Source organism: Hakea prostrata, chromosome 1 (assembly GCF_041222555.1).
Source record: "Hakea prostrata isolate BN-2017 chromosome 1, UWA_Hpros_2, whole genome shotgun sequence".
Lineage (NCBI taxonomy): Eukaryota > Viridiplantae > Streptophyta > Magnoliopsida > Proteales > Proteaceae > Hakea > Hakea prostrata.
The window spans coordinates 21225428-21249072 of NC_142600.1; the positions used below are offsets into that span (position 1 = coordinate 21225428).

A 23645-nucleotide genomic window follows, 5' to 3' on the forward strand; every position below is an offset into this window, starting at 1 on the left:
TGGTTTAGTATGATTTCGGTATAAAATCGGTACGACAAACAATGGAACAGTTCAATATATGGTACGGTATGATTTCTATATAAAACACCCATTCTTATAATCTTCTAATTTGTAAAAGAATAAAGACATTCCCTAAAACTTTGAATATATCAATCTTCCACAAAGTTGCTAGCATTGTTAATTGTGACGTTGAAATATTCACTTAAACCCAACTACTTACCTTTAAGATTTTGACATTGTGGATGATGGATTTGAGATCCAAGATAAAAATGAGCCACCAGAAGAAACATCTAAAGATACTGCAAATGACAGATCAGCTTCTACTTGGGTAGTTAAGGGACTTGTGAATATTCAAATCCACATACCAAGATCACAGAGCTTAATTCAACCACTGAACAGGTCAAGTTCTTGAATCTATGATTGATTATAGTAATCTAGCTAAAATAGGGGAATGAACCTGAATCACAGAAATTAGATGCAGACCATGAAACCAAAGAATATCATTGAATCCTTTCAAAAAGAAATAAGGTAACAAGGAAAGAGAACTCAAAAACTTGCGATTCAGATCTTTGCCCTATTGATTCTTCCATAGGACAAATCCACAAGTGCTTTTGAGATCCTTCAAAGAATGGCATACGGAATTGATGAACTAAAATCAGATAAGCTGATGGGCAAACGACAGGACGGATTGCTTTCAACGCATTGGTTCAACAATCAACCATCAAAGGGAAAACGAAGGTGCTAGCTCAAATACTGAAGCCTAGAGGATCTCAACTGGGATTTCGTATGTGAGAAAACGATGAGTGATGGTGGTTGTAATTTTAGCTTTTTCAGTGTAAGAAATTGAATTTCAGGATTCCACAGATTCAGCTCAAAGTAAGACTAATATAAAGTTTCGAAAGATATTGCAATAAGGATTTTGGGACTTAGGGTTATAACTTACTCGGGTTTAAACTTTAAAATAAAATTACAAAACTAACTTTAAATATAGTAAAAAATGGTATTTGGATACGGTATATGTATGTACCGACAGTACACTGTCAGAAACCGAAACCGTACCATATCAAATTCTAGAAAATGGTTTCGATGCATACATATAGAATTTGAAACGGTTTCGGTACCGTATTTACACTGAGAAGTTAATCCCTGAAGTTTCCTTGAACAAAAAGTAATTTGCCATTTTATCCCCAATATGCGAAAAGTCCCTGTAGCGTGTCCGTGGTTGCGACTTTCCGACGAATAAAGGTCATCTTTCTCCCTGAGACTTCAGCGTTCAGCTCGGCGGTTTTCTGCTCAGCCATTCTCTATTAAGCAAGTGTGAAGTGGAGTTTGAAGACTTGAACTCGCAGTCTCCGTTGTGTCGCTATTTCAGGTAAGCTGGACCTCCTGGAACCCCATTCCTTTCTCCCCTTTCATTCCTTGCTTGGATACTTCCTTCAACTTTATGACAAAGTGCGGGACTTCGATTCGGTAATCGCAGAAAAGAGAGGTTGCAAGTTCATGCAAGAGATATTTCAATCTCTCTTTATTCGAAATCTCTGAGCTTAAGTTGATTTTGTGGTCTCGGTACTTTCTTACCCAATCAGACATTTATTTTTGAATATTCATGGTGGTCTTTGCTTCGGAATGGTGTCCAATGAACATTACTGTATCAACGTAGGACATCCATGTGAATTTCTCTTGTTAGTGCTGAAATTGAGTACGTATCGTCTGGTTCATGGACATTGGATGTGTATACGTGTTTGTGGTGGGTATGGAGTGCTTCAGATAGAAATACAACAGAATTTTCAGGGATCGCAAGCATTCTCATTTGAAATTGATGGATTGATTAGTATTGGGTTGGGTTGCCGTTCTTAAAATGTCATGCTAAATTCCAATTGACAACATTTTGAATTTGGTTCTCTTTGAGGATGCCTTTGAATTGAATTGGGATGAGAGCCTGGGCCCTCGAGTTTAAGAAAGCTCAGGACGGATAACCATGGTGTCTTCTCTTTTTCATGTTCTTGAAAATTCTTTTATTTTAACGCTCTAGCAACTAGAAATAGAAGGGATTCTTCTGTAATTCTTTTTATCTAACAGGCGGCAAGGGGTTTTAAACATTAGCTTACCACATCATTAAAACCTGTTCTTTAACATGTTCATTTACTGTTACAGTCCATCACTCTGTTGGACTTGGACAGCAAGGACTGTCAACTGTCTAGTGGATCAGACAACTAAGCAAGGAGCTATATAGCATATGATACACAGAGGGCCATGCTTTTAGGATTATTTTAGTTTTTCCCAAAGGATAGAAAACAAAAACAGTAGAATGAGTCTATGGCACCAAGACTAGACACCCCCCCCCCCCTTTTTCTTTTTTTTTTTTTGGGGGGGGGGGGTAAGTCACCAAAACAGAGAAGAAACATAAAAAGGTAAATAAGTCAGTGTGCTATTGAGAACCTACAACTGACTTATGCAGGTTCTGATTGGAATGAAGAATAGAGAAATACAGGTCATTTCCAATCACACAATTGTGATGCTGAATTCTCTTCCTAGATGAAGCCTGGGGATCCTTAAATAGTCAACTCAAACAAATGGTATGGTAAGAGTTGTGCATGTTCAGAAATATGGGTTTGATAACCAATTTGTGTACTTGTAATAGGTTCAACAATTGTGAAAGAGGGGATGGAAAATTTTCTCTACTTGCAATAGAAAGGTCAGATGATAGAAAAGGATAAAAGGAAGGACTGAAGAGAAGTCTAAAATATTCTTAACAGAAAAATGGAAAACAGGAACCCAAGTACAACCCATGCTGGTATTCTTCTTTGTTAACATTCCAATACCAGAACACAAATCAAAGGGAAACTCCAATGAGAATTTTAAGCTTCCACTAAGGAGATGGGATAATGTAGACCAAGGTCGTGATCTGCTATAAAATTTCATTATATATCAAATCTTCAGTCTGGGTTTACTCTGTGGTTACAATGAATAAATAGGAAACAGCCTTTCATAGAATAGAAACTTAACCATAAACAGGAAATAGCTTTGCATAGGAATAGACAGAAACTGGAATAAGAAACTAGCAAACTAAGCTGTCTCCATGAACGGTAAACCACCTAAGTGATCCTAAGTAATCTACTAAAGAAAATGTTGCTTCCTAATTACATTACCTGCCCTTGCCAGACCAGACAACAGGTTTAGGACTAGGCCTGGGTTTGGCCCTCCAAAGAGGTAATGTGAGCCAGCCAGGCTAAGGCTATTCCATCTTGGGCTTATGTTTATGTCCTAAAAAATGATAAAGTCATTACTGCAGCTCCTCTCGAGTTGCGACTTGCCACCATCTGGTGGTTGATGCTAGAAGCCAGGAGGTGCAGGAGTGATAGGCGGATAATTGTCATCTATGGAAATTGCCTTACCTATAAAGTCCCATCCACTTGAATCTGATTTCTTGGGCCCTAAAACATGCTTTCATGGATTTAATAGGATGCTGCCGTGCATAGAAGCCTCTAAGAAACAGGCAGATAATAATAATAATAAAATCTTATCAACCTTCTGGTCTGTCATTCTTTTGATTTCTAGTCTCTACTTATCAACCTTCTAATCTGTCATTCTTCTGATTTCTAGCCTCTGATGTAACTTTTCTTCTATTGCATTTGCTTGCCTCTTCTCAAAGGACTCATCTGTATTAGTTGCCAATTTAAACCTAGAAATAGGTGCTGGAGTGCATATAAAACTTCCCACAGTACAGTAGTACACTTTCTAGATCTGCCTATGACTAAGGTGTTATCGTATTTGGCAGTTGTACCTTTGCTTTTGTTCCTGTCTTCTGGATTCTTAGAAGGTTTTGGTTTCTGCCTCAATTCTCTTGTATCATTTAACTTCATTTCTTCACCTACCCCTTCGATTGATGGGCAAGAAATGCTATTGATTCAAGTAGGCATGATAAGCTAATGATAGACGGGAACAGACCTGATCCCTCGAGTAAAAAAAGAGGAGGTGGACATCTACAAGGTCATAAATATGTGCTTTGTCGCACAAATGGATCTTCATTGGTATTTAAATCTTACTCTTCTAATATGTAGTTTTTTTTCCCCAAGCCATTGTCAACACAAGGATCTAATATCCTCAGCCATTGATATTACAGACCATGAGAATTATGAAAATAAAAAAGTGCTCCTTCTAATTTAGTCACAAGCCACAGTAAATTAAAAATGGATACCATCTAAAGCACCTGGGGCTATAACATCAAATAAATGTCACTAAGAGATGGAATGGGAGTTACCATATGCATCAAACCTTAAGGGAAAAATGTTACGGTATAGTTTATTTTAAACAAGACAAAAGAATTTGATTATGCTAGGATTTTTTTTAAAGCACTTACAAATAATATAAAAAGCCTTGCTAACTCTTCTACTACTTGTGGCTGTTGGTACCTAATTATGTTTGTTTTTCTTAAAAAATTTAGAAATGAATGGCTTCTTTAAAAAAGGTTTACTTACTGATAATCTAAAAAGCCTTGCTGCTCCTTTATTAGTTTTATGTTTGTTTCTCCTCAACACTTTATATATGGCTTATCTATCGAATCTTCTGCATATCTTTTTTTTATTGTGTTGCACAGTACATTTGTTTTTGGGTTACTGAATGTGTGACCAACAAATATTGACTCACTTTAATTTATTCCTTTAAGTGTAAAGTCTGTATTGGATACCTGTATTTATAATTTAATTAATAGAGCAAAGTGAACTGCATATTATATTTTTTGCCCATCAGAAGAAATAGCAGCTTGTTATGTAATACTACTGATAGTATTTAAGTTCCTCATGTGTTTTCTTCAATGGCTTATATTTATGCAGATGGCCAGTTATTTTACATGACTTTAAATTTCTTCAAGAATTCTGGATATGGTAACTCCCAGTTTTCTATGGAATTTAACAAAGAAGTCTGTAACGGGTGGATTGATAGCTCTTACCATTTCAGATAGATATGCAAGTATTGCCTCCGTGCAAGGTCTCTCCATGCATCCTACATTCAACCCAGGCACCGCCACCTTTTTGGGATCATTGACTTGTAATCCTCTTTATCCATATGTTTGGTTTGGCAATACTAGTTGGAGAAAGCTTGGAGAAAGGGCTAAACCCTTAGTTTTTAACTAGTGTGTCACAAGTCACTAGTCACCAATCATTGTTATTTTTACAGGTGACCGTGTTTTAGTGGAGAAGTTTTGCCTTGAAAAGTATAAATTTTCAAATGGAGACGTTATAATCTTTCGGTAAATTTACTTCTTATGGGTTGTTTATCTTAGTTTTATTTCCTCCACTGTTAGTTGACAATTTCATTAAGAACCATCATTTTTTGAAGCTACGGCTTCCTGCTCTACATGAATGCACTATGTATGACGTGCTTCTTCTTCTTATAATCTGATACTTATCAAGCTCTTTAGCAATCATATTTTGCATAATACATAAAAAATTATATCTTTCAAGATGTCCCTTAGACATCCTGCTGCCTTGGGCGTCTTCCTGTTGTGTTGGTGCTGCCTTTTTTTTTTTTTAAATAATTTTTAAAACCCTCTGTGACACTGTGATGTCTTGCTGCCTTGTTAACTATGTCTACAATGAATCACTATCACTTTAAAGGATTTAACTTTAGATTTCTAAATGTCTGGTAAAATTCAATGTCTGGTTCATGAATATTTCTTCAAGCTCTAGTGAACACAAATATTTTTGTTAAAACGTTCTCCAATTATTTAATATTAGGAGCATTCCAAATGCATAATTACCAGCTTCAGTTAATTGTCAAAGTGTCCCATGCTTTTCAAGATCTGACATTTAAGTATGTAAGCACCAACATGAGAGCATGTCTTCAAATGATTCACCCAATTACCCATGCAGCATAGCTAGTTTTGACATTTAATGTGTCCATTGTTAGATATCTTTTCTTCTTTTTGAGTAAAAGCATTCCACAAAAGGGTGGCCTGCATGATGCAGATCTGATGGTCAATAACCCCAAAGTGTCATTTTGGTGTTCACTCTGGTGCCTCCTTCTGAAGCTTTTTAGTAAGAACTTTTGGAACTCCCCCTTTCTCTAATGGGGTTTGAATTCACCTAAAGTCAGGTATTAGAAACCCAACAATTCAGAGGGTCACAATTCAAACACTTTCCCTAATTGAGGAGAAATTTGATATGAATAAATCAGCAAGGTGGAAAAATATTGTTCCAAAACTTAGGGCCAATTGAAGGGTTGGATAACTAGCTAGTGAAGAATCTTAATCAAAATAGGATAGTTCAAGAATTATGATTTCTGAGTTCTATTTATATTCATATAAAAGAGGCTAATTACATAATTATAATTATAATTGAATTAAAAGGATGACAAACCAAAAGCCATAGAACCTATGGGTTCAAACAAAGTATCACAAAGCCTAATTGGCCCAGCTGAACACCCTCAAGTGAATCAGCTCCCCAGATGCTGGAAAAGGTTGTCAAGTTTTATAGAAGGGGAGAGTTGAGGCCACTCAATGGCATCCATGATTATTTGCTAGTGCATCTTAAGACCAAACACAGCGACAACTAACTTCCTCCCAAATACAGCGACAACTAACTTCCTTACGTCCAAGATGTGGGTTGGTAGAAGGAAATCAATGATTTGAATCTCTTTAAATTGTGTTTTGTTAGTTGGAATCATCTCTTGATAATCATTGAGTTCTTCTGCATTTTTTATTTTCTTCCACTTCTGATTCATTTGTAGACTTGCCCAATTGTTATTCTTGTCCAGATCACCCTCTTCTATTAACAATTTAACCCGTTAGCTGAGATTAATTTTTGGACTAGGCATTTGTATAATCAACCAAGTACTTGATAGCTTTGATTGATAGTCATGTGTCACTGTGTCTCCTGTGTGGTACCTGTAGAAACACAATGTTTGGCAGAATGGCTTGTTGATCAATGATCTCAAGCCCTCTATTTATAATTAAGAGGAAAGTACACTATTACAAGGAATAGAATTTTACATGAATACAAACTCTAATTTAACTCCTATACAAACTATAATTGAACTCCTAGTAGAATCCTACACTCCCCCTCAAGTTGAGGCATAGATATTAGTCATGCCCAACTTGCTTACAATAGGAAGGAAATCTCTTTCTTTCAAACCCTTAATGAAAACATCTGCTACTTGGTCTCCAGATCTTACAAAAGGCATGCAGATAAGCCCTTGTTCCAACTTTCCTTTGACAAAAAACCTGTCAATTTCAATGTGCTTAGTTCGATCATGTTGCACTGGATTATTAGCAATACTAATAACAGCCTTATTGTCACAATATAACATCATAGGTTTTGGAACTTGGACTCCAATATTTTGCAGCAAACCTTTCAACCATAGTAGCTCACAAACTCCATGGACCATAGCTTTATATTAAGCTTCAGTATTAGATAAAGCTACCACATTCTGTTTCTTACTTTTCCAAGTAACTAGATTTCCTCCAACAAAGGTACAATAACCTGAAATTGACTTCCTGTCTGGAGATCCAGCCCAGTCTACATCAGTATATGCTTTTACTTTTAGATTATCAGTGGGTGACTGAAGTATTCCTTTTCCAGGAATTCCCTTCAAATACTGTAGTATTCTGGTAACAACCTTCATATGAGATAAATATGGATCTTGCATGAATTGACTCACTATCCCTACAACATAAGCGATGTCTGGCCTGGTGTGGGACAAGTAAATAGGCTTCCCTACCAGCCTTTGGTATCTTCCTTTCCATTGGTTCTCCCTCTTTTTCTTTAAGTTTAGCTCCAGCTTCAATAGTGGTATCAACGCTTTACACCCCAACATTCCCACTTCTGATAATAGATCTAGGACATACTTTCTTTGGGATAGGAATATACCTTTCTTTGATCGAGCCACCTCAATCCCTAAGAAATACTGTAACTTCCTTAGATCTTTAATTTCAAACTCTCTGCCAGAAAAGTCCTTCAACTTTTGTTCCCTGTGATGACAATATCGTCTACATAGACTATGAGAAATGTGATGTTAGTATCTGTATTCTTGACAAATAGTGTATGATCAGCATTGCTTTGCTTGTACCCAATAGAAGTCATTGCCTTCAGGAGGTGTCCAAACCAACATCTAGGAGACTGTTTTAACCCATAAATTGACCTCTTCAACCGACAAACTTTCCCTACAGTATTGTCATCGGAGAAACCATGTGGGATTTCCATATATACTTCTTCTGCTAACTCCCTATGTAAGAAGGCATTCTTTACGTCTAGTTGGTGCAAGTTCCAGTCTTTGTTCACAGCTACAGACAATAGAACTCTAACAGTGTTTAGTTTCGCAACTGGGGCAAAGGTCTCTTGGTAATCAATCCCATTGGTCTGGGTAAACCCCTTTGCAACTAGTCTAGCTTTCAACTTGCTGACTTATCCATCCATATTTTGTTTAACCACAAATACCCATTTGCAACCCACTGGTTTTTTTCCTGGAGGAAGTGTAACCAGCTTCCAAGTGTCATTTTTCTTCATTGCTTGCATTTCCTCTACCATAGCTGCCTTCCATCTCTTATCAACATAGGCTTCCTGCCAACTTTTAGGAACAGATACAGATGACAGAGAGCATATAAAAGTATGGTAGGAGTCAGACAAAACGTTATAAGAAACATATTTAGCTATGGGATGTTGAGTATAAGATCTAACCTCTTTTCTAACAGCAATAGGAAGATCGGAAGAAGATACCTTAAGGGGAACAGTAAAATCTGATTATGGAGCAGGAGACTGAAGTGGTAATGTTTCACCTTTCTCCACCTGCTTTAGTCGGTTGTAATTCTTCCTCTAATAAGTCTGCACCTCCTTATTCTGGTCAATCTAGTTTTGAAAGACCCCAACAGTGTGTCTCACAGGAGTGGTCTCTCTCTAGCTAGGTTCTTCACATGGTTCAGAAAACGAAGGGGGAGGGTTAGAGTCCTCAGGTATACTGGCCGAAGTCTCCCCCTGGTCAGGAAACTCTTCTGGACTATTAAGTTGTGTTGGTGTGTGATAGGAAGATCTAGAGTCAGAAAGAACACCTCTCCTCTAGGACTCTCCCCTTGGAGAGGTGTATAGTAAGAGAAAGACTCATTAAAAATTACATCTATGGATACAATGGTTTTCCTAGAAGGAGGATGATAACATTTGTACCCTTTCTGAGTAGCAGAATACCCAAAAAATATGCATTGTAGGCCGTGGGGAGCCAGCTTACTCTGGTGGGTTGTGATTTTGGCATAACACACGCATAAAAAACTTTTGGGGGAATAACAAAAGAAAAGGCTCCCTGAAGAATCTCATTAGGACATTTAAAACCAAGTATCCGACTGAGCATCCTATTCATAAGGTAAGAAGCAGTGAATATATCATCACTCCAGTATTGGTCAGGTATATTCATAGTAATCATAATGGAACGGGCTATTTCTAAGAGATGCAAAGTCTTCCTTTCTGCAACCCCATTTTGGGCAGTCATATCAACGCAACTGATATGATGTATTATGCCAGAGTCAGATAAATATCTCTGAAATTCACCATCAATATACTCTGTGCCATTGTCACTGCGAAGGATCTTCACAATGGCATTGAACTGAGTTTTAATCATATTATGAAAATCACGAAAACATCGAAAAACCTCATTTTTTTGTTTTAAAAGATAAATCCATGTAGAACGAGAGTGACAATCAATAAAAGTAACAAAGTACCTATGGCCAATAATAGACACACGTCAGCAAGGACCCCACACATCAGTATGAATTAGCATAAAAGGAATAGTTTTTCTATTATGAAGAGAAGGTAAATAAGTAGAACGAGTCTGCTTCGCAAAAATGCAGGCTTCACCAAAAAAATTATCCTCATTACAAGAAGAAGCCAAATCAGGAAATATTTTCTTAAGAGTTCCTAGAGGGGGTGACCTAGCCTACGGTGCTAGTGATGAAGGTCTGATATTATCGAATGGACCGGATTAAAAGATGTAGTCAAAGCAGAAGCAGATCCTCCAATTGGCTCGAGCAAATAAAGTCCATTGTCTAGTTTACCACGTCCAATCTCCTTCCCCGTGACCAGATCTTGGAAGACACAGTAAGATGGGAAAAAAATCACTTTACAATTCAAGTCATGTGTGAGACTACTAATAGAGAGCAAGTTAGAAGAGAAAGAGGGAATATGTAAAACTTTAGACAAAGAAAATGATGGAGAATGCTGAATGGTTCCTTTTCCAGCAATGGAAGAATAGGAGCCATCAACAATTCGAACTTTATCCTTTCTAGAAGTTGGAGAATATTATAAGAAGGAGGAGGATAAACCTGTCATATGATCTGTGGCTCCTATATCAATGATCCAAGCAGTAGAAACTGAAGAAACTTGAAAGCCTGTAAAAGTTTTACCTGAAGTAGCAAGGTAGGAGTTGGTATGGGTAGTAGAGGAAGCAGTGGTTGAGGCTGTATCGGCAGTAGAAGACTGCAGAATACGTCGCAAAGTAGCGAACTCTTCCTGTGAAAAACCAACATCTGCAGAGGGTGTGGTGGAAACTGTCTAAAAAAGCTTAGCCTTTGGTTTTCCCTTTCTTTGTGTTCGTTTTTGCTCAAAATCAGCAAGCTTCCCATGCAATTTCCAACAATTTGCCTCGGTATGATATGGTTTGTGACAGTGCTCACACTTGACAATCTCCTTAGCCGGATCAAATTTAGTGCGAACAGACTGTAAGGCTGATTTCTCCATAATAGGAGTATGAAGCATAAGACCGTTCTAGTGTAGGAAAGGGAGAACGACTTAATACTTGCACTCTGATCTGATCATACTCCACATTCAAACCTGCCAAGAAGTCATGTACCCGAATCTTATCAATGTGTTTCCTATAAGTAGTCACATCATCTGGATTAGTGGGGTGATAATCCCCATAATGATCCAACTCTTGCCAAAGAGATCACAATTCAGCATAATATTGGGCCACAGTCAGTTCCTTTTGGGTAATCTCATGAAGCTTCTTTCGTAGCTCATAAACATGTGCATCATTCTCCAACTGTCCATTGGTTTCAGTAGTAGCTTTCCAGATTTGGGTTGCAGTATCAAGTAATAGGTATCCACGGGCAAGAGTTGGATTCATGGAATTCAAAAGGAATGACATAATAAGAGAGTCGTTCGAGATCCATTTATCTTGTAAAACACCTGTGGTAGTAGGTTTGATCGTGGTGCCCGTAATGTGTCCAACAAGTCATCTTCCAGCAATAGTCAGGTAAGCAGATCGAGACTAGATCAAATAATTTGTTCCATCAAATCTTACCGAAAGAGGATGAGGATTGGGGTAATGTTCATAGCTGGTGGGAGCAGTAGTACCTTCTGTAGTTGCCATGTTGAAAAAATTGTCTGTAGTTCTTCAGTCTTCACCTTTCAACTAAAACGTTGCAGAAGTCAATAGTCAAATCACAATTTAAAGAGTGTATATAAGGAACACCATGTCTTCACCTCCTTCCTCTCTCTCTCTCTTTTTTTTCTTTTTCTTCAGTAATGACAAACATGTCCTTGAAAAATCTGAATTTGCAAATAAATCTCAAAACTTATACAAATTTACATATAAGTCCCTGCAAATGCAAATTTACCAAAATAACCCTCAAACATCTATTTTGTTTGGGCTAATCGAATCACTTCAGATGAAGAATCAATCCTCAATCGCAGGCTTAAGATGAACAACCCCAATCGAAGAACCTCAATCGCAGAACCCCAATTGAAGAACCTCAATCGTAGGCTTCAAATGAAGAACTAGGCTTTAGAATCGCAAGCTTCAGATGAAGAATCAGAGAAAAAAAGATTGCAGGAGCAGCGGTAGGGCAGCGGTAGTGTAGGCTTCTTCTGCTCTTCTTCTTTCCCTTTTTTTCCTCTGTTATTGCTCTTTTCTCACCGTATGCAGTAGCGTAGTGCAGCAGTGGTACTGAAGAATAGCCAGAAAGAAGGGGCGATGGGTTTCGATCGGTTTTCGATGGGTTTGAAGAGCTGTGACAGGAGAGAGGCGATGGTTTTGAAAGAGATAGTTCGACACTCTGCGACAGCGAGAGAGAGGCCAGGAGGTAGGTTTTTTTCTCACTTCCCTAATCGTATTTAGGCTCTGATGCCATGTAGAAACACAATGTTTGGCAGAATGGCTTGTTGATTAATGATCTCAAGCCCTCTATTTATAATTAAGAGGAAAGTACACTATTACAAGGAATAGAATTTTACATGAATACAAACTCTAATTTAACTCCTATACAAATTCTAATTGAACTCCTAGTAGAATCCTACAGTACCATGTTGTGCTGTTTTTTGTGATGGATTTTCTTTACATATCTACTTGTTAAGCAGTGCCCATTACTAGCTCTTTACTCCTCTTCCTTGCTGGCATTTTGTTGAACATTGGAGGAAGAAATGGGTGGGTAAAAGTATGAGCCTTCTTTAGTATGCAAAGGCCAAGGAAAGGAAAGAAAATAAGAGTTTAAAGAGTGGAAACACTTTTTAACCTGAAAAAGGATTGTGCGTGAAAAATCTCAGGAACAACTTGGAGTTCTTGCCTAAGGACCACAGGCTGCATATATATGGTCTTTCTATAGCTGTAAACCTGATAATATGAGCTCTTGAATGCTTGTTACAAATCAATATGCTTGCTTGATGTGTAATCAAATAACTGTTTTTCCAATGAGTTATTGAAATGGTGACATCACATGGTGCCCAAAAAATTACAACATTACATTGTATATTTAATGAAATTGCAGGTCCACAAGTAATCACAAGGAGAAACACATAAAGCGAATAATTGCATTGCCTGGTGACTGGATCAGAATTCCTCATTCATATGATGCACTGAAAATTCCAGAAGGGCACTGCTGGGTGGAGGGAGACAACTCAGCTTCCAGCTTGGATTCAAGATCTTTTGGCCCGGTATCTTTCTATATTTGTATCTGAGTTGAAAAATGACATGGTATAATTCTAGGATAATGCCATACTGAGAGGATTCTCTATGTCTCAAAATACTATATTTTAAATTAAGTTGATTGCATGGTAGAAAATTAATTCATATATATATATATGTATATATGTATACTTCACTCCAGTCTAGCCCTGCCTTCGGCATCCCCCTCCTTGTGGTTAAGGTAACGACCACTCAAATGGCAGCTGATAAAGACCAATATGTAGTAGACTTCACCTGTTGCATGTTTAGTGGTTTTCGACGAACTGACCAGAAAATCATCTTTTGGAAAAAATGATCTGTTGCTGATAATATAGGGGAGAAATCCAACACATGGTAAGCCTTATAGTTGATGTAGGTGACAAAATATGTGGATTCCTTATCTATTCTATAATTGGAATGGCCATATCGTATCACTCAACATGTAATACTTTGGGTCCCCAAGCCTTGCATTGGGATCACCATGGTCCATTAACTGGTAAATATCTCATATTAATGGCTGAGTAGCAATTTTTTTCACATATCTAGCGTCCCTTATGAAGGAATAAACATAACCACTGGCGAGATAGTAATTGAATTCTATGAGAAGGGTCAGTCCTGAATGTTTGAAAATGAGAGCCTCCTGGCCATTGAAGTGAAGGAATAAAATATAAGAACACCAAGGACATGGGGCCTTTTCTTGAAATAACAATCTTCAATAACAGCTAAGGGAGAATAATTCTTCCTGTGGATATGAGCAGTAAGGGTAGAAAAGGATCCAGCTTCTGATGGCTGCAGCCCCTCATCCAGAACTCAAAGTCACTGGGGAATTTAGGGTGATGATCGTGATCCCCTACTCTCAAGATTTCAAGGTCCAATAACCCCAAATGCTAGGTAGTATTTTTAGTAATAAAGACCTGAAATCAAGTTGGGCAATAGTTACAGAGTGATATTTGGTTTCCGGGTGAGATATAACACCATAGTTGGATTTGAGTCTCAGAATATTAAGGTGAGATCTCTTGCACGGAGGAACTATCAATGAAGTCGATCAACTAACTATTTATGTGTTCTAATTGCCTTCCCAAAATGAGGTCAGTAGCTGAGCAAATATGATAGAAGAAAGGAAAGACATTGGGATGAAGAAGAAACAGGAAATAATCTGGGGAGGAATAAGATAGGATTGAACCAAAGAGAACAAGAAAGAGAAGAGAGGACAACAGTAAACCAACTCACGACCATTTGAGCTGATTGCAATTCTATAATCTATTCAACTCTGATCTCTATCTCAACAAGGTTATAAAGTTTGCCTTTCTAAAACAATTCAAATCCAATAATGAAACTTGAAACTGTAGACTATTAAAGCTAAATCTTCTAAGTACTTCCAACTCTGCAATAAAATAAAATACAACTATAAGGATTTTGCTAAGTGATTGAATAAATCCATGTCCACCCTTGTTAGGTCAAAGCCTAGTTAAGGTCAGTTTTGCCTTGCTCTAGATTTCTAGATTAGGTCATGCTGGTCAAGCAGTGATAGTGCACTGCATTAATCCTTCCCATAAATCTCACTATCTGCTCGAATACCATAGTTGGGTGATCCTTAATTGTATCTATCTTGAAACTGAAATAATAACTATTCCTTATAACTACAATACTGTACTTGTCGAATTACCAAACTCACCAGGAGAATGTGGCAGCTCTTCAGAGGTAGAATGGCATATTGCATTCTACCTTGTATGTTCAAAGGAAAATTCTAAAGAACCAAGTAGAACGAATACAGAATATCTAGCATGTAACCTTAGTCATGATGAGGTGGATAATGAAGTGGTGAAACCGGATGAGAAGGAGATTCTACAAAGTAACTATTTTATGTAGCTTGGTTCAATCATATAAATAAAGAAGGTGATAATAGATGATGTTTCCTAGAGAATTAATATAGGATAGATGAAGTGAAGAGGTGCATTTGGGATTTTCTGTGATCGATGTATTCCTTTAAAGTTCAAAGAAGAATTCTATAGGACCCCTTGTGTCCAACTATGATTATGGTGTAAAGTGTTGGGCAAAAAGAGGCATATATAGATAAAATCTAGTATAACAAAAGTGAGGATGCTGACGGATGAGTCACAAAACTAGTGAGGATAAAGTAAGTAGTGATCATATTAGAACTAATTTAGGAAGTAGGTCCAATAAATGATAAGCTATAAGAAAGTTGTTTGAGGTGGCATGACCATGTTCATAGGAGGTGGTCTTTAAGTGCTTGTGGATGGAGTGGTGATTTAATCTGTACTGAAGGAACCAAGGAGCTTGGGGCAGACCTAAAATAACCTTTGGAGAAGAGGCAAGAAAAGATATGCATTGTTTAGGCTTTGTATCTAGTATGGCCCTCAACTTGAGCTGATTGGAAGGCAAGGGTCCATGTAGCCAACCCATTTTGTTGGATGTTTTGTTGTGTTGTTTTAGTGGATATAAATTTCCTCCAACTCAGTGTGCAAAATCATGGTTTATGCTTGTAGCATAAAGCTAATGGGGTCAGTGGTTTTGGCAATTGACAGTTACAATGACTTTATTAATTTCGAGTGCTTTTACGGATCTTCACTTCTTTATTTGTAATTATCGAAAATATTGTCTGTTCACAAACATCTAGTTATTACTTTCGATTGATCATCACTGTCATTACATACTTTGCAAGTGGTCTAATTTATGAATTGTTTGTCTTTGCTTCACTATCATTTTCCCCCATCTTAATACATTTATTTTCAGCACAGATTTTCTTTTCGGTCTTAAAATATTCCTCTCATGGTTGCTCCTTGTTACTTTAACCTTCTGGGCATATGGAAATACCGTACAGTAGTTTGGGAAAACACTGGAGGATGCATTTATTGTGCCAACATTATTACTGAAATTTCATTCATATGCTTTGTAGTGATCCTGCTTCTTCTAATTGGGATTTCTTTTGGTATTAATGCACATCATAGCTTTTATATTTGTGGAGAAAAAAGTGAAATTTTTATTCAGGTCTGCTAATTTACACACCTTAAAGAATATTGCTTTGTTTTTCGGCAGATTCCTCTGGGTCTAGTAGTCGGAAGGGTGACCCATATAATTTGGCCTCCTCAAAGAGTTGGTGAAGTTAAGAGAAGCATTCCTCAAGGGAGACTTGCATCCTAAATTTTTTTTTTTTTTGGGCTTTTAATTTTTTGTGGGGGAATTGTCCTGCATTCTTGAATTGAGTGATTGAAGAGGGATTCTTGGCCTTTTTGACTTTGGTAACTAGCATGGAAATAATAGCTATGATTGCTACAGAACTTCGCCATTGTTACTTTGTGGGTCTCAGTTTGTGATGTGTGGCCTTGAAAGCTCATCAAAGTGTGTTTTCCCCCCCTTCCATCTGCTCTGCCTGGAGGCATTCGGATCCGGTGCAGGTTTAAAACTCAAGTATCTTCTCTTCTCTGGCTTCCTTGATGATCCCATGATGCAACAGTCTTACAGTTTCATTTGGTAGTTGGAAATAGACTTGCATTCGTAGCCATCATATGAGTGGACAACAGGTTTTTCTTTTTTCTTCTTTTTTGATCAAGTGAATATATGCTGGATCAGGGATTTTTATCCAGATCTTAAACCCATAGCAGGTTTCTTCAATACTTTCAGTTCCAAATCAAGGTCACTGTGTCTCATGATTAAGGTTGAAAATTGTATAAAAAAAGCTGAATTTATATTGCTGGAAATACAGAGAAAATATTGCTGCAGAAGGTGAGCCATGTTGTAGGTTTAAATCTTTAACTAGATTTGTGGTTAATCCATAGTTTCTTATTATATTTTTCCAAGTTGGAAAAAGGCTTTTCTATACTCAAAATGAAACTTGATACAAGGTGACAAAGAGGATCTTACCTGTGTGGACTGCCCAGTTCTCGAATTTGGATCCAGACAACTATTATGAATGACTTAATTGGTGATCTAGAGTCTAAAATCAGAACTAGAACCCTTGAGCATAAATGGATATACGTATTAATAAGATTTAGTAAAATATTAATCTAATTATGCTTATAGACTCTGGTTTTTTCTTCTTCTTTTTAATATAATTTTAAAGCTATTTCTTTATTTTGACTGGATGATGTTTTTTTCTGGATGTTAAGAAAAGAATAAATTACATAATAAGAAAGGATCATGCTGATGTGATTATCCTTTCTCTCTCTCCTCAATTTAATTTTTGGAAGTTTTCCTATTATGTATATGATAAAATTTGGTTTTGGATATCATGGTTGATTTTTCAAAATTGGTGAGCGACCTAAGGATCTTTAAAGATAATAGAATAAAAAATTTCTCACTGCAATTGTGAGATAAATCTAGCAGTACTTTTATATAATTAGTATAGGTGGGGCTTCGCCCTTGGCCCCGAAGGGATTCAAATTCTGACTTTTTATGTGGAAGCGTTGGCCTTTTGCCAACTGAGCCACCTCTCGGGGTTAAGAATATAATAAAGTTCTTAAAGATGTTGGAAACTAGTGATCCCTCTCCGACCATGGGGAGGACTGCTCTTGTTATGTTTATTAAGCTTTTGATGTAATATATTTTCTTGCTTCTTATTAAAAAGAAAGACCTTTTAACAGAAAAAAAAAAAAAAAGTTTTGGGATTTTAAAAATAAGAATAATAAGGGTATAGATAATCGCAAATGGTAGAGTATAAAGTTGGGAGAAATCACATGTATAATTATAAAAATATAAAAAAATATATATATCAAGTGAACTCCAACCCTTTTATTTGAAGATAACATGTAGACTTGAAGTAGTCTCAAATCATTTATAATTGAAACATACTTCCCTTGAGGTAATGGTATAATTTACTTTTATCCGTTAATTTTCAAAATTAAATATATCATCTTTATTTTCTAGAATAATTCGTATTAAAACTTAAACATAAGCCGTATATATAATTTCAAAAGTTTGATGGGTAAAGATGGAATTATACCATGACTCAAGGGAGGTATATGTAAATTTCCCTTGATCATTTATACAAAAATCCACTTGTGTATGTGTGATTATTATTAGGGTAATTTTCATCTGAACCCTGAGTTTGTCATTTTTAGTCCAAAAAAATTGAAACTTTGCATCTGCCTCCTTGTGCTATAGAAAAAATCAATTTAAGGACAAATTATCAATTTATGATCAATTTACCTTAATTCTTTTTTTTTTTTAGGTAATTTTCATCTGACCCCTTAAGTTTGGTCTATGTCATTTTTTGTTCAAATAAACTGAGACTTTACATCTGCCTCCTCTATACTATAGAAAAAGCCAATTAAAGGACAAATTATCACTTTTATAACCAATTTGCCCTTATTCTTATTCTTATTTTTTTTATTTAAAATTTTTACATACACACCCTACCTGCCGTGAAACTCATGACTCATTTTTTAGTCAAAAAATTATAGAAAAATCCTAGAATTCAAATAAATTTTTAAATATAACAAAATTACCTTTATATGTTAAAATGATTCAAGTGTCCCTTAGCTTACACCCTTATAAAGGGGCACTTGAGTCATTTTAATATATAAAGGTATTTTGGTCATATTTTGAAATTTATTTGAATTTTAGGACTTTTCTGTAAATTTTAGACTAAAAATAGGAGTCACGAGTTTCATGGTAGGTAAAGTGTATGTAAGAAATTTAAATTAAAAAAAGAATAAGGGTAAATTGATCATAAAAATGATAATTTGTTATTTAATTGGCTTTTCTATAGTATAGGTTGGGGTGTCAGTTTGTAGCTCGAACCGACTCGAATCGAACCTTAATGGGCTGTGTTTGGGCTGAGGGTGGCAGAGCCTGCACCAACCCGTTATAGCCCATTTTACAACCCATTTTGTAATTTTACATTAAATAGTATTTGAATCAATATATTACCACTAGGTTGTTGGTAAAAACAACTAAAAAAATTAAGCATGAATTCAAAAATCAAATAGTCATTCTATTACTTAATATCTAAATTCTTGATTTCTATAGAATTGATGGATTTTTTTAATGGAAATTGACCAATAACAACTTTGTTTTCCATTGAATTTTGAATTTTTGTTGTAGGATGTTCAATTATTTCTTTTTGTTCTTTTTCTTACACACCATAAACCGTTAGTCAACCCGAGTCTAAACCATTACCCCAAACCGTTAGTCAACCTGAACCCAAACCGCACCAAATCAAAACCTGTCCGAAACCGTTATTTTGCTAATGGGCCATGTTTGGGTTAGGTGTTTCTCAGCCCAAAATTGCCCCAAACTGCATTGTTGATACCCCTAAGTATAGGGGAAATAAATGCAAAGTCTCAGTTTATTTGGACTAAAAATGAAATAGACCAAACTTTAGGGGTAAAAAAAGGCAAATTGATCATAAAAATAATAATTTGTTCTTAAATTGGCATTTTTTATAGTATAGAGGAGGCAGATGCAAAGTCTTAATATTTTGAGACTAAAAATGATATAGACCAAACCTTAGGGGGTGTAGATGAAAATTATCCTTATTATTATTATTATTATTATTATTATTTTTACAATGATAACTTATATTATAGAATAGAGACTATTACATATACTACAAAGCATTATAATAAAATTATCAAAAAAATCAATAGAGGATTAGTGAAATGATTGAGAATCTCAATTCTTAGTGAAGAAATTTGTGAGTTTAACCCTTGCTGGTAGCATATATATATATATATATATATATATATATATAATATTCCCATTCCAAAATTTTCTATATATAAAAAAGATTTTGTAAAATTTTTAAAAAAAATGATAATATTGATGGTCCGGGAGAAAAAACTCGGTTTAATGGGATTGGGAATGCCCTCATTAACCGATTCCATCCCGTTCTTGAATCTTCACTATTACTTTTTCAGAACTCGGTATCGTGTGAGGAGTGAGGTATCAATTTGTGAGTCTTTCTCATTTGTTTCCTGTAAATACGGAACCGGTATCCATTTTTTTTATATATAATTTTACTTTTGTCTGAAAGGGGCAGGTGAGAATTAAGATCACTTGTTTCTGCTACAAAGTCGACCTTCCTTTCTTCATTTTCTTTTCTGGAATCTATGAACATGGTGTATAATTTCTGTGGTTGATTTGCTAGAGTTGATTGCTTTTCTGATATCGTTTCTTTTCCCTTCTGGGTTTTCTTTCTTTTCTTTTTTTCGGAAAGAAATCCTTTCTATTTGCAAGCGAATGAAGAAGGTTGACATGGATAACTTGTTGTAACACGCATAGAGATAATAGAGGGGGAAAAGGAAACAGAGACGGAGAGAGGAAAGAGAAGACAGGTTCTATTGTGAGAAAGGAGACATGGGTAGACTTTTCGTCGTCAGTTTGGAAGGCAACATCTATAGCTGCAAGCACTGTCAAACCCATCTCGCTTTATGCGAAGACGTCTTCTCTAAGGTTTGATCTCCTACTCGGATTCTTTGTTTCTTCTCTAACAATTTAATTGACGATCGGCTCTTTGAATGTGTTTTTTGTGGGTTTTTTGTTGGAACTGTTGGTTTCTTGATGTTCGGCTATTCTCATGTTCGAATCTTGTAGAAAATCCCTCTTAAGGATTTTAATAGTGTTTTTTTGTGCCAATTTTGTGAACTATTCAAATGGATCATAGTCCCATACTATGTTTGATCATGCGATCAATGGGACCTCTAATTAGGCTGGTTCACTGACCATTCCATGATGCTTAACTGGTGATCATGTGTTGGTTGTAAGTTTTTCGTTGTTTCTGTTATGTGGGTTCAGTTGATTTGACAAAGTACAAACCTTAGACTCAGGATTTATTTGGATCTGAAGGATCCAAAGAGTGATGTTCGTTATTGAGGTAAGGAACCTACTGTTAATGTTTTCTAAGATGATCAATGTGGATTCATTTTATCTTCTGGTGCAGCAGTTAGTAGGGGCATCCTTGACGTTTGTTTACTTTGGTTGGATCAATCTACTCGATAATCAAGTGCTTCTTGTTAGTTCTGAAATTGAAACAGTCGACCCAATAATTATTTCTTCGTGATAGGTAGTGTCAAGTTTATTTTCAACTGGAATGTTTCTTTCTTTATCCAAATGGTGAGAAATGAATGAATGAAATTGAAGTAAAATCTACGAATTCTTTTTCACTTATTAACCAACCAAATGTCCGTTCTTCTACTTCAAAATCCTTCTCTAGTATTAACTAAAAATAATTTGACTACATATTTTGGAGCAAAATTTTATATTTAACTCAATTTTGAATTTTGGTTTGAGTTATTCATGTACAAAGGCTGAGAATATGAGGGTTCCAAAATGTTGAATTGTAAAATTTTCTGTGTTGTCACAATTTATTTAGTCAGGACTGTTTGTGGGCAATTGTTCTGACTTATTATTTTGCCTTTATGTACTTTTTTATTCAGTCTTTCCACTGCAGGCATGGGAAAGCTTATCTCTTCAATAAGGTGTAAGTTTTCTTTATTTTCTGTAATTTTACGCCAGCTATTAACATGCAATTTGGATCTTGGATAATGGCTATTCTCACTTTGGTCCATGGATCACTTTGCCACTGCACTTTATTTTCTAGAGGCACAAGACTAAGGAGGATATTGTCTTGATAACGATTAAAAGTTCAAGATATTTCTTAAGTAATTTGACCGTGTTTGTTTGTATTTACTGGCTACACCATTATTTGAGGATAAACTCTTATCAGTTGCTAGAGATGGTGCTCACTTGCTGAAGCTTGGTCATGGGTTCAAGTATTGGAAAACAGCCTCTCTGAATTATTGGCAAGGCTGTAAACATTTGACCCTCCCCAGACCCTGCTAAATGCAGGAGCCCTGTGTACTGGGACGGCCTTTTTGAACCCTATCCGTTGCCACTTGCTAGGGTGTTACCAGCTTGCTTTTTTTCACTGTTGGAACTATTACTCAGTGCTAAACATAAATTTGAATTTACAGATCTGGTTTGAACAACTTTTCAGTTATTGCCCAGTGAAATTTAGAATGTCAAGCACTACCCAATCCAGTGAAGGATTTGTTTTCTAGGCTTATAGAGCTGAAGATGATGTCGAGTTTTGAATATCCATCAGTGTGTACTTTTCTTCTCCTTCACTAGCATTAGCGCATCTCATATCTTTAACAGAGCACCTGTTCTTTATATATTTGGAAAAATTGCACTAACATATACACTGATGGGAAATTGCACTGACACTAGTCTTCATGTGAAAATTCTTGACAGGGTGAATATCACAGTTGGCGAGAAAGAAGATCGGATGATGACGACTGGACTGCACACTGTTGCTGACATTTTCTGTGTAGGATGTGGGTCAATTGTTGGATGGAAATATGTAAGATCAGAAGGACTTAAAGACTTTCTGGTTTGTGCATTTTCATATTGTACTGGTTACCTATTGGGGTGATGCTTTTCAGGAGGCTGCATATGAGAAGGGTCAAAAGTACAAGGAAGGAAAATCTATCCTTGAGAGGTAGGCAGTGAACAAGTTTCTCAGATTTTGATTGCTGGCATGATATTGTGAAGTTCCCAAAAGTTTAAGTTGGGACTTTGTTGCTTTGCAGGTTTAAAGTATCAGGCCCTGATGGAAGCAATTATTGGGTCAATCATGAAGCTCAGGTTGGAGGAAGTGATGCTGATGATGCGTGATTGCTTCGATGATTTTACAGGCAATGGTCAGTTGTTACATGTGTATATATCTCATAGTTCTCAACTTGAATCGATGTTCAATTAGACAACTTCTGATAATGCAGCTATCTTAGCTGTCTAGTGACACAATTCTATTACACTCAAATGTTATTATGAAGTTTCATTTGAGCTAGTGATGCATTAGATGTTGTGTCCCATTGTGGAGATCATTTCATGCTAGGGGCCCTTATGATATTTAATTTGTGAGTCCCGGATCTTCTATCCACATGAAGAGGAAATTTTCCAATCTACATGATTAGATTATCAACACGTGTCCAATCTTAAAGCAAGATATCCTTTTTTTTAGTGAATCAGTTTAAAGATAACATCATTTAATCACCATTACTAAAAAGAGAAGATCTTTGTTTGAGAGTAATTTAAATTGATGAATTGAATAGTAATATGTGCTCTGGGCATTCTTATCTTATTATTTGATAGTTCTCTATCTTCATCAAGGAAGGTGTGAACAGAACGCTTCTGCTTTATCCAGGGTTTGCTTGTACAAGCTGCCTCTAGTATTTTAGTTTTGTTTGTAATTTTAGTCTCAATTTTATGGCTCGCGGAGAAAGTTGGGAAGCTCAGCAGTCCAACTACGTAATGGAATTGACATCTCAGAAATAGGGAAGAAAAATGAAATTTATGTAGCCCAAAACATAGGTCTTCTTTCTTTTTTGGCTCATCTAGTATGAATAGGGATCTTTTATTCTCGCAGATAAAAGAAACTGTGCGTTCCGCATATTTTTTTCCACCACATATTTAGGAAGAAGATTCATTCTTAATTCACCTAATTTCCTCTTAAATGGATGGTAGAAGGGTGAGACGGAAGCACAATACTCTTATCATAGTTTAAAATTTCGGTAAAGGATTTAGACTCACCATGTATGGACTTTGTCACATTTTTTTTTATCATAGTTCAAAATTTCGGTTGTACCATGTATCTGTGGATTTCAGATGGTTTTTTTGTCTGACCCTTGGTGCATAGCTAATTTAAAGCCAATGGCAGTGTCATTTTTTTACTGGATTTCTTGCGCATGTCCGGCTATTTGTGGAAGAAA

The 23645-nt window shown here is 36.2% G+C and overlaps 2 protein-coding genes across 2 annotated transcripts; both read left to right on the forward strand.

Annotated features, from left to right (window-relative positions):
* Positions 1 to 1158: 1158 nt before the first annotated feature.
* LOC149028223 (Peptidase S24/S26A/S26B/S26C family protein) lies at positions 1159 to 16862 on the forward strand. Its single transcript, XM_089169442.1, has 5 exons — positions 1159 to 1372; positions 4833 to 5046; positions 5176 to 5248; positions 12740 to 12905; positions 15973 to 16862. The coding sequence occupies exons 2-5, from the start codon at positions 4881 to 4883 to the stop codon at positions 16075 to 16077; spliced, it is 510 nt and encodes a 169-aa protein (XP_089025568.1). The 5' UTR covers positions 1159 to 1372; positions 4833 to 4880; the 3' UTR covers positions 16078 to 16862.
* A 3028-nt stretch (positions 16863 to 19890) lies between these two features.
* LOC149028224 (protein yippee-like) lies at positions 19891 to 23636 on the forward strand. Its single transcript, XM_089169452.1, has 5 exons — positions 19891 to 20328; positions 21312 to 21355; positions 22129 to 22237; positions 22320 to 22375; positions 22467 to 23636. The coding sequence occupies exons 1-5, from the start codon at positions 20233 to 20235 to the stop codon at positions 22549 to 22551; spliced, it is 390 nt and encodes a 129-aa protein (XP_089025578.1). The 5' UTR covers positions 19891 to 20232; the 3' UTR covers positions 22552 to 23636.
* Positions 23637 to 23645: the final 9 nt, after the last annotated feature.

Bases quoted from the DNA above. Each gene is read 5' to 3' on its own strand.
- LOC149028223 (XM_089169442.1), top strand. From the start codon at position 4,881: ATGGTAACTCCCAGTTTTCTATGGAATTTAACAAAGAAGTCTGTAACG. The intron at 5,249-12,739 runs GTAAATTTACTT...ATGAAATTGCAG, and splicing joins GGAGACGTTATAATCTTTCG to GTCCACAAGTAATCACAAGG. The intron at 12,906-15,972 runs GTATCTTTCTAT...GTTTTTCGGCAG, and splicing joins ATTCAAGATCTTTTGGCCCG to ATTCCTCTGGGTCTAGTAGT.
- LOC149028224 (XM_089169452.1), top strand. From the start codon at position 20,233: ATGGGTAGACTTTTCGTCGTCAGTTTGGAAGGCAACATCTATAGCTGC. The intron at 21,356-22,128 runs GTAAGTTTTCTT...AATTCTTGACAG, and splicing joins GCTTATCTCTTCAATAAGGT to GGTGAATATCACAGTTGGCG. The intron at 22,376-22,466 runs GTAGGCAGTGAA...GTTGCTTTGCAG, and splicing joins GGAAAATCTATCCTTGAGAG to GTTTAAAGTATCAGGCCCTG.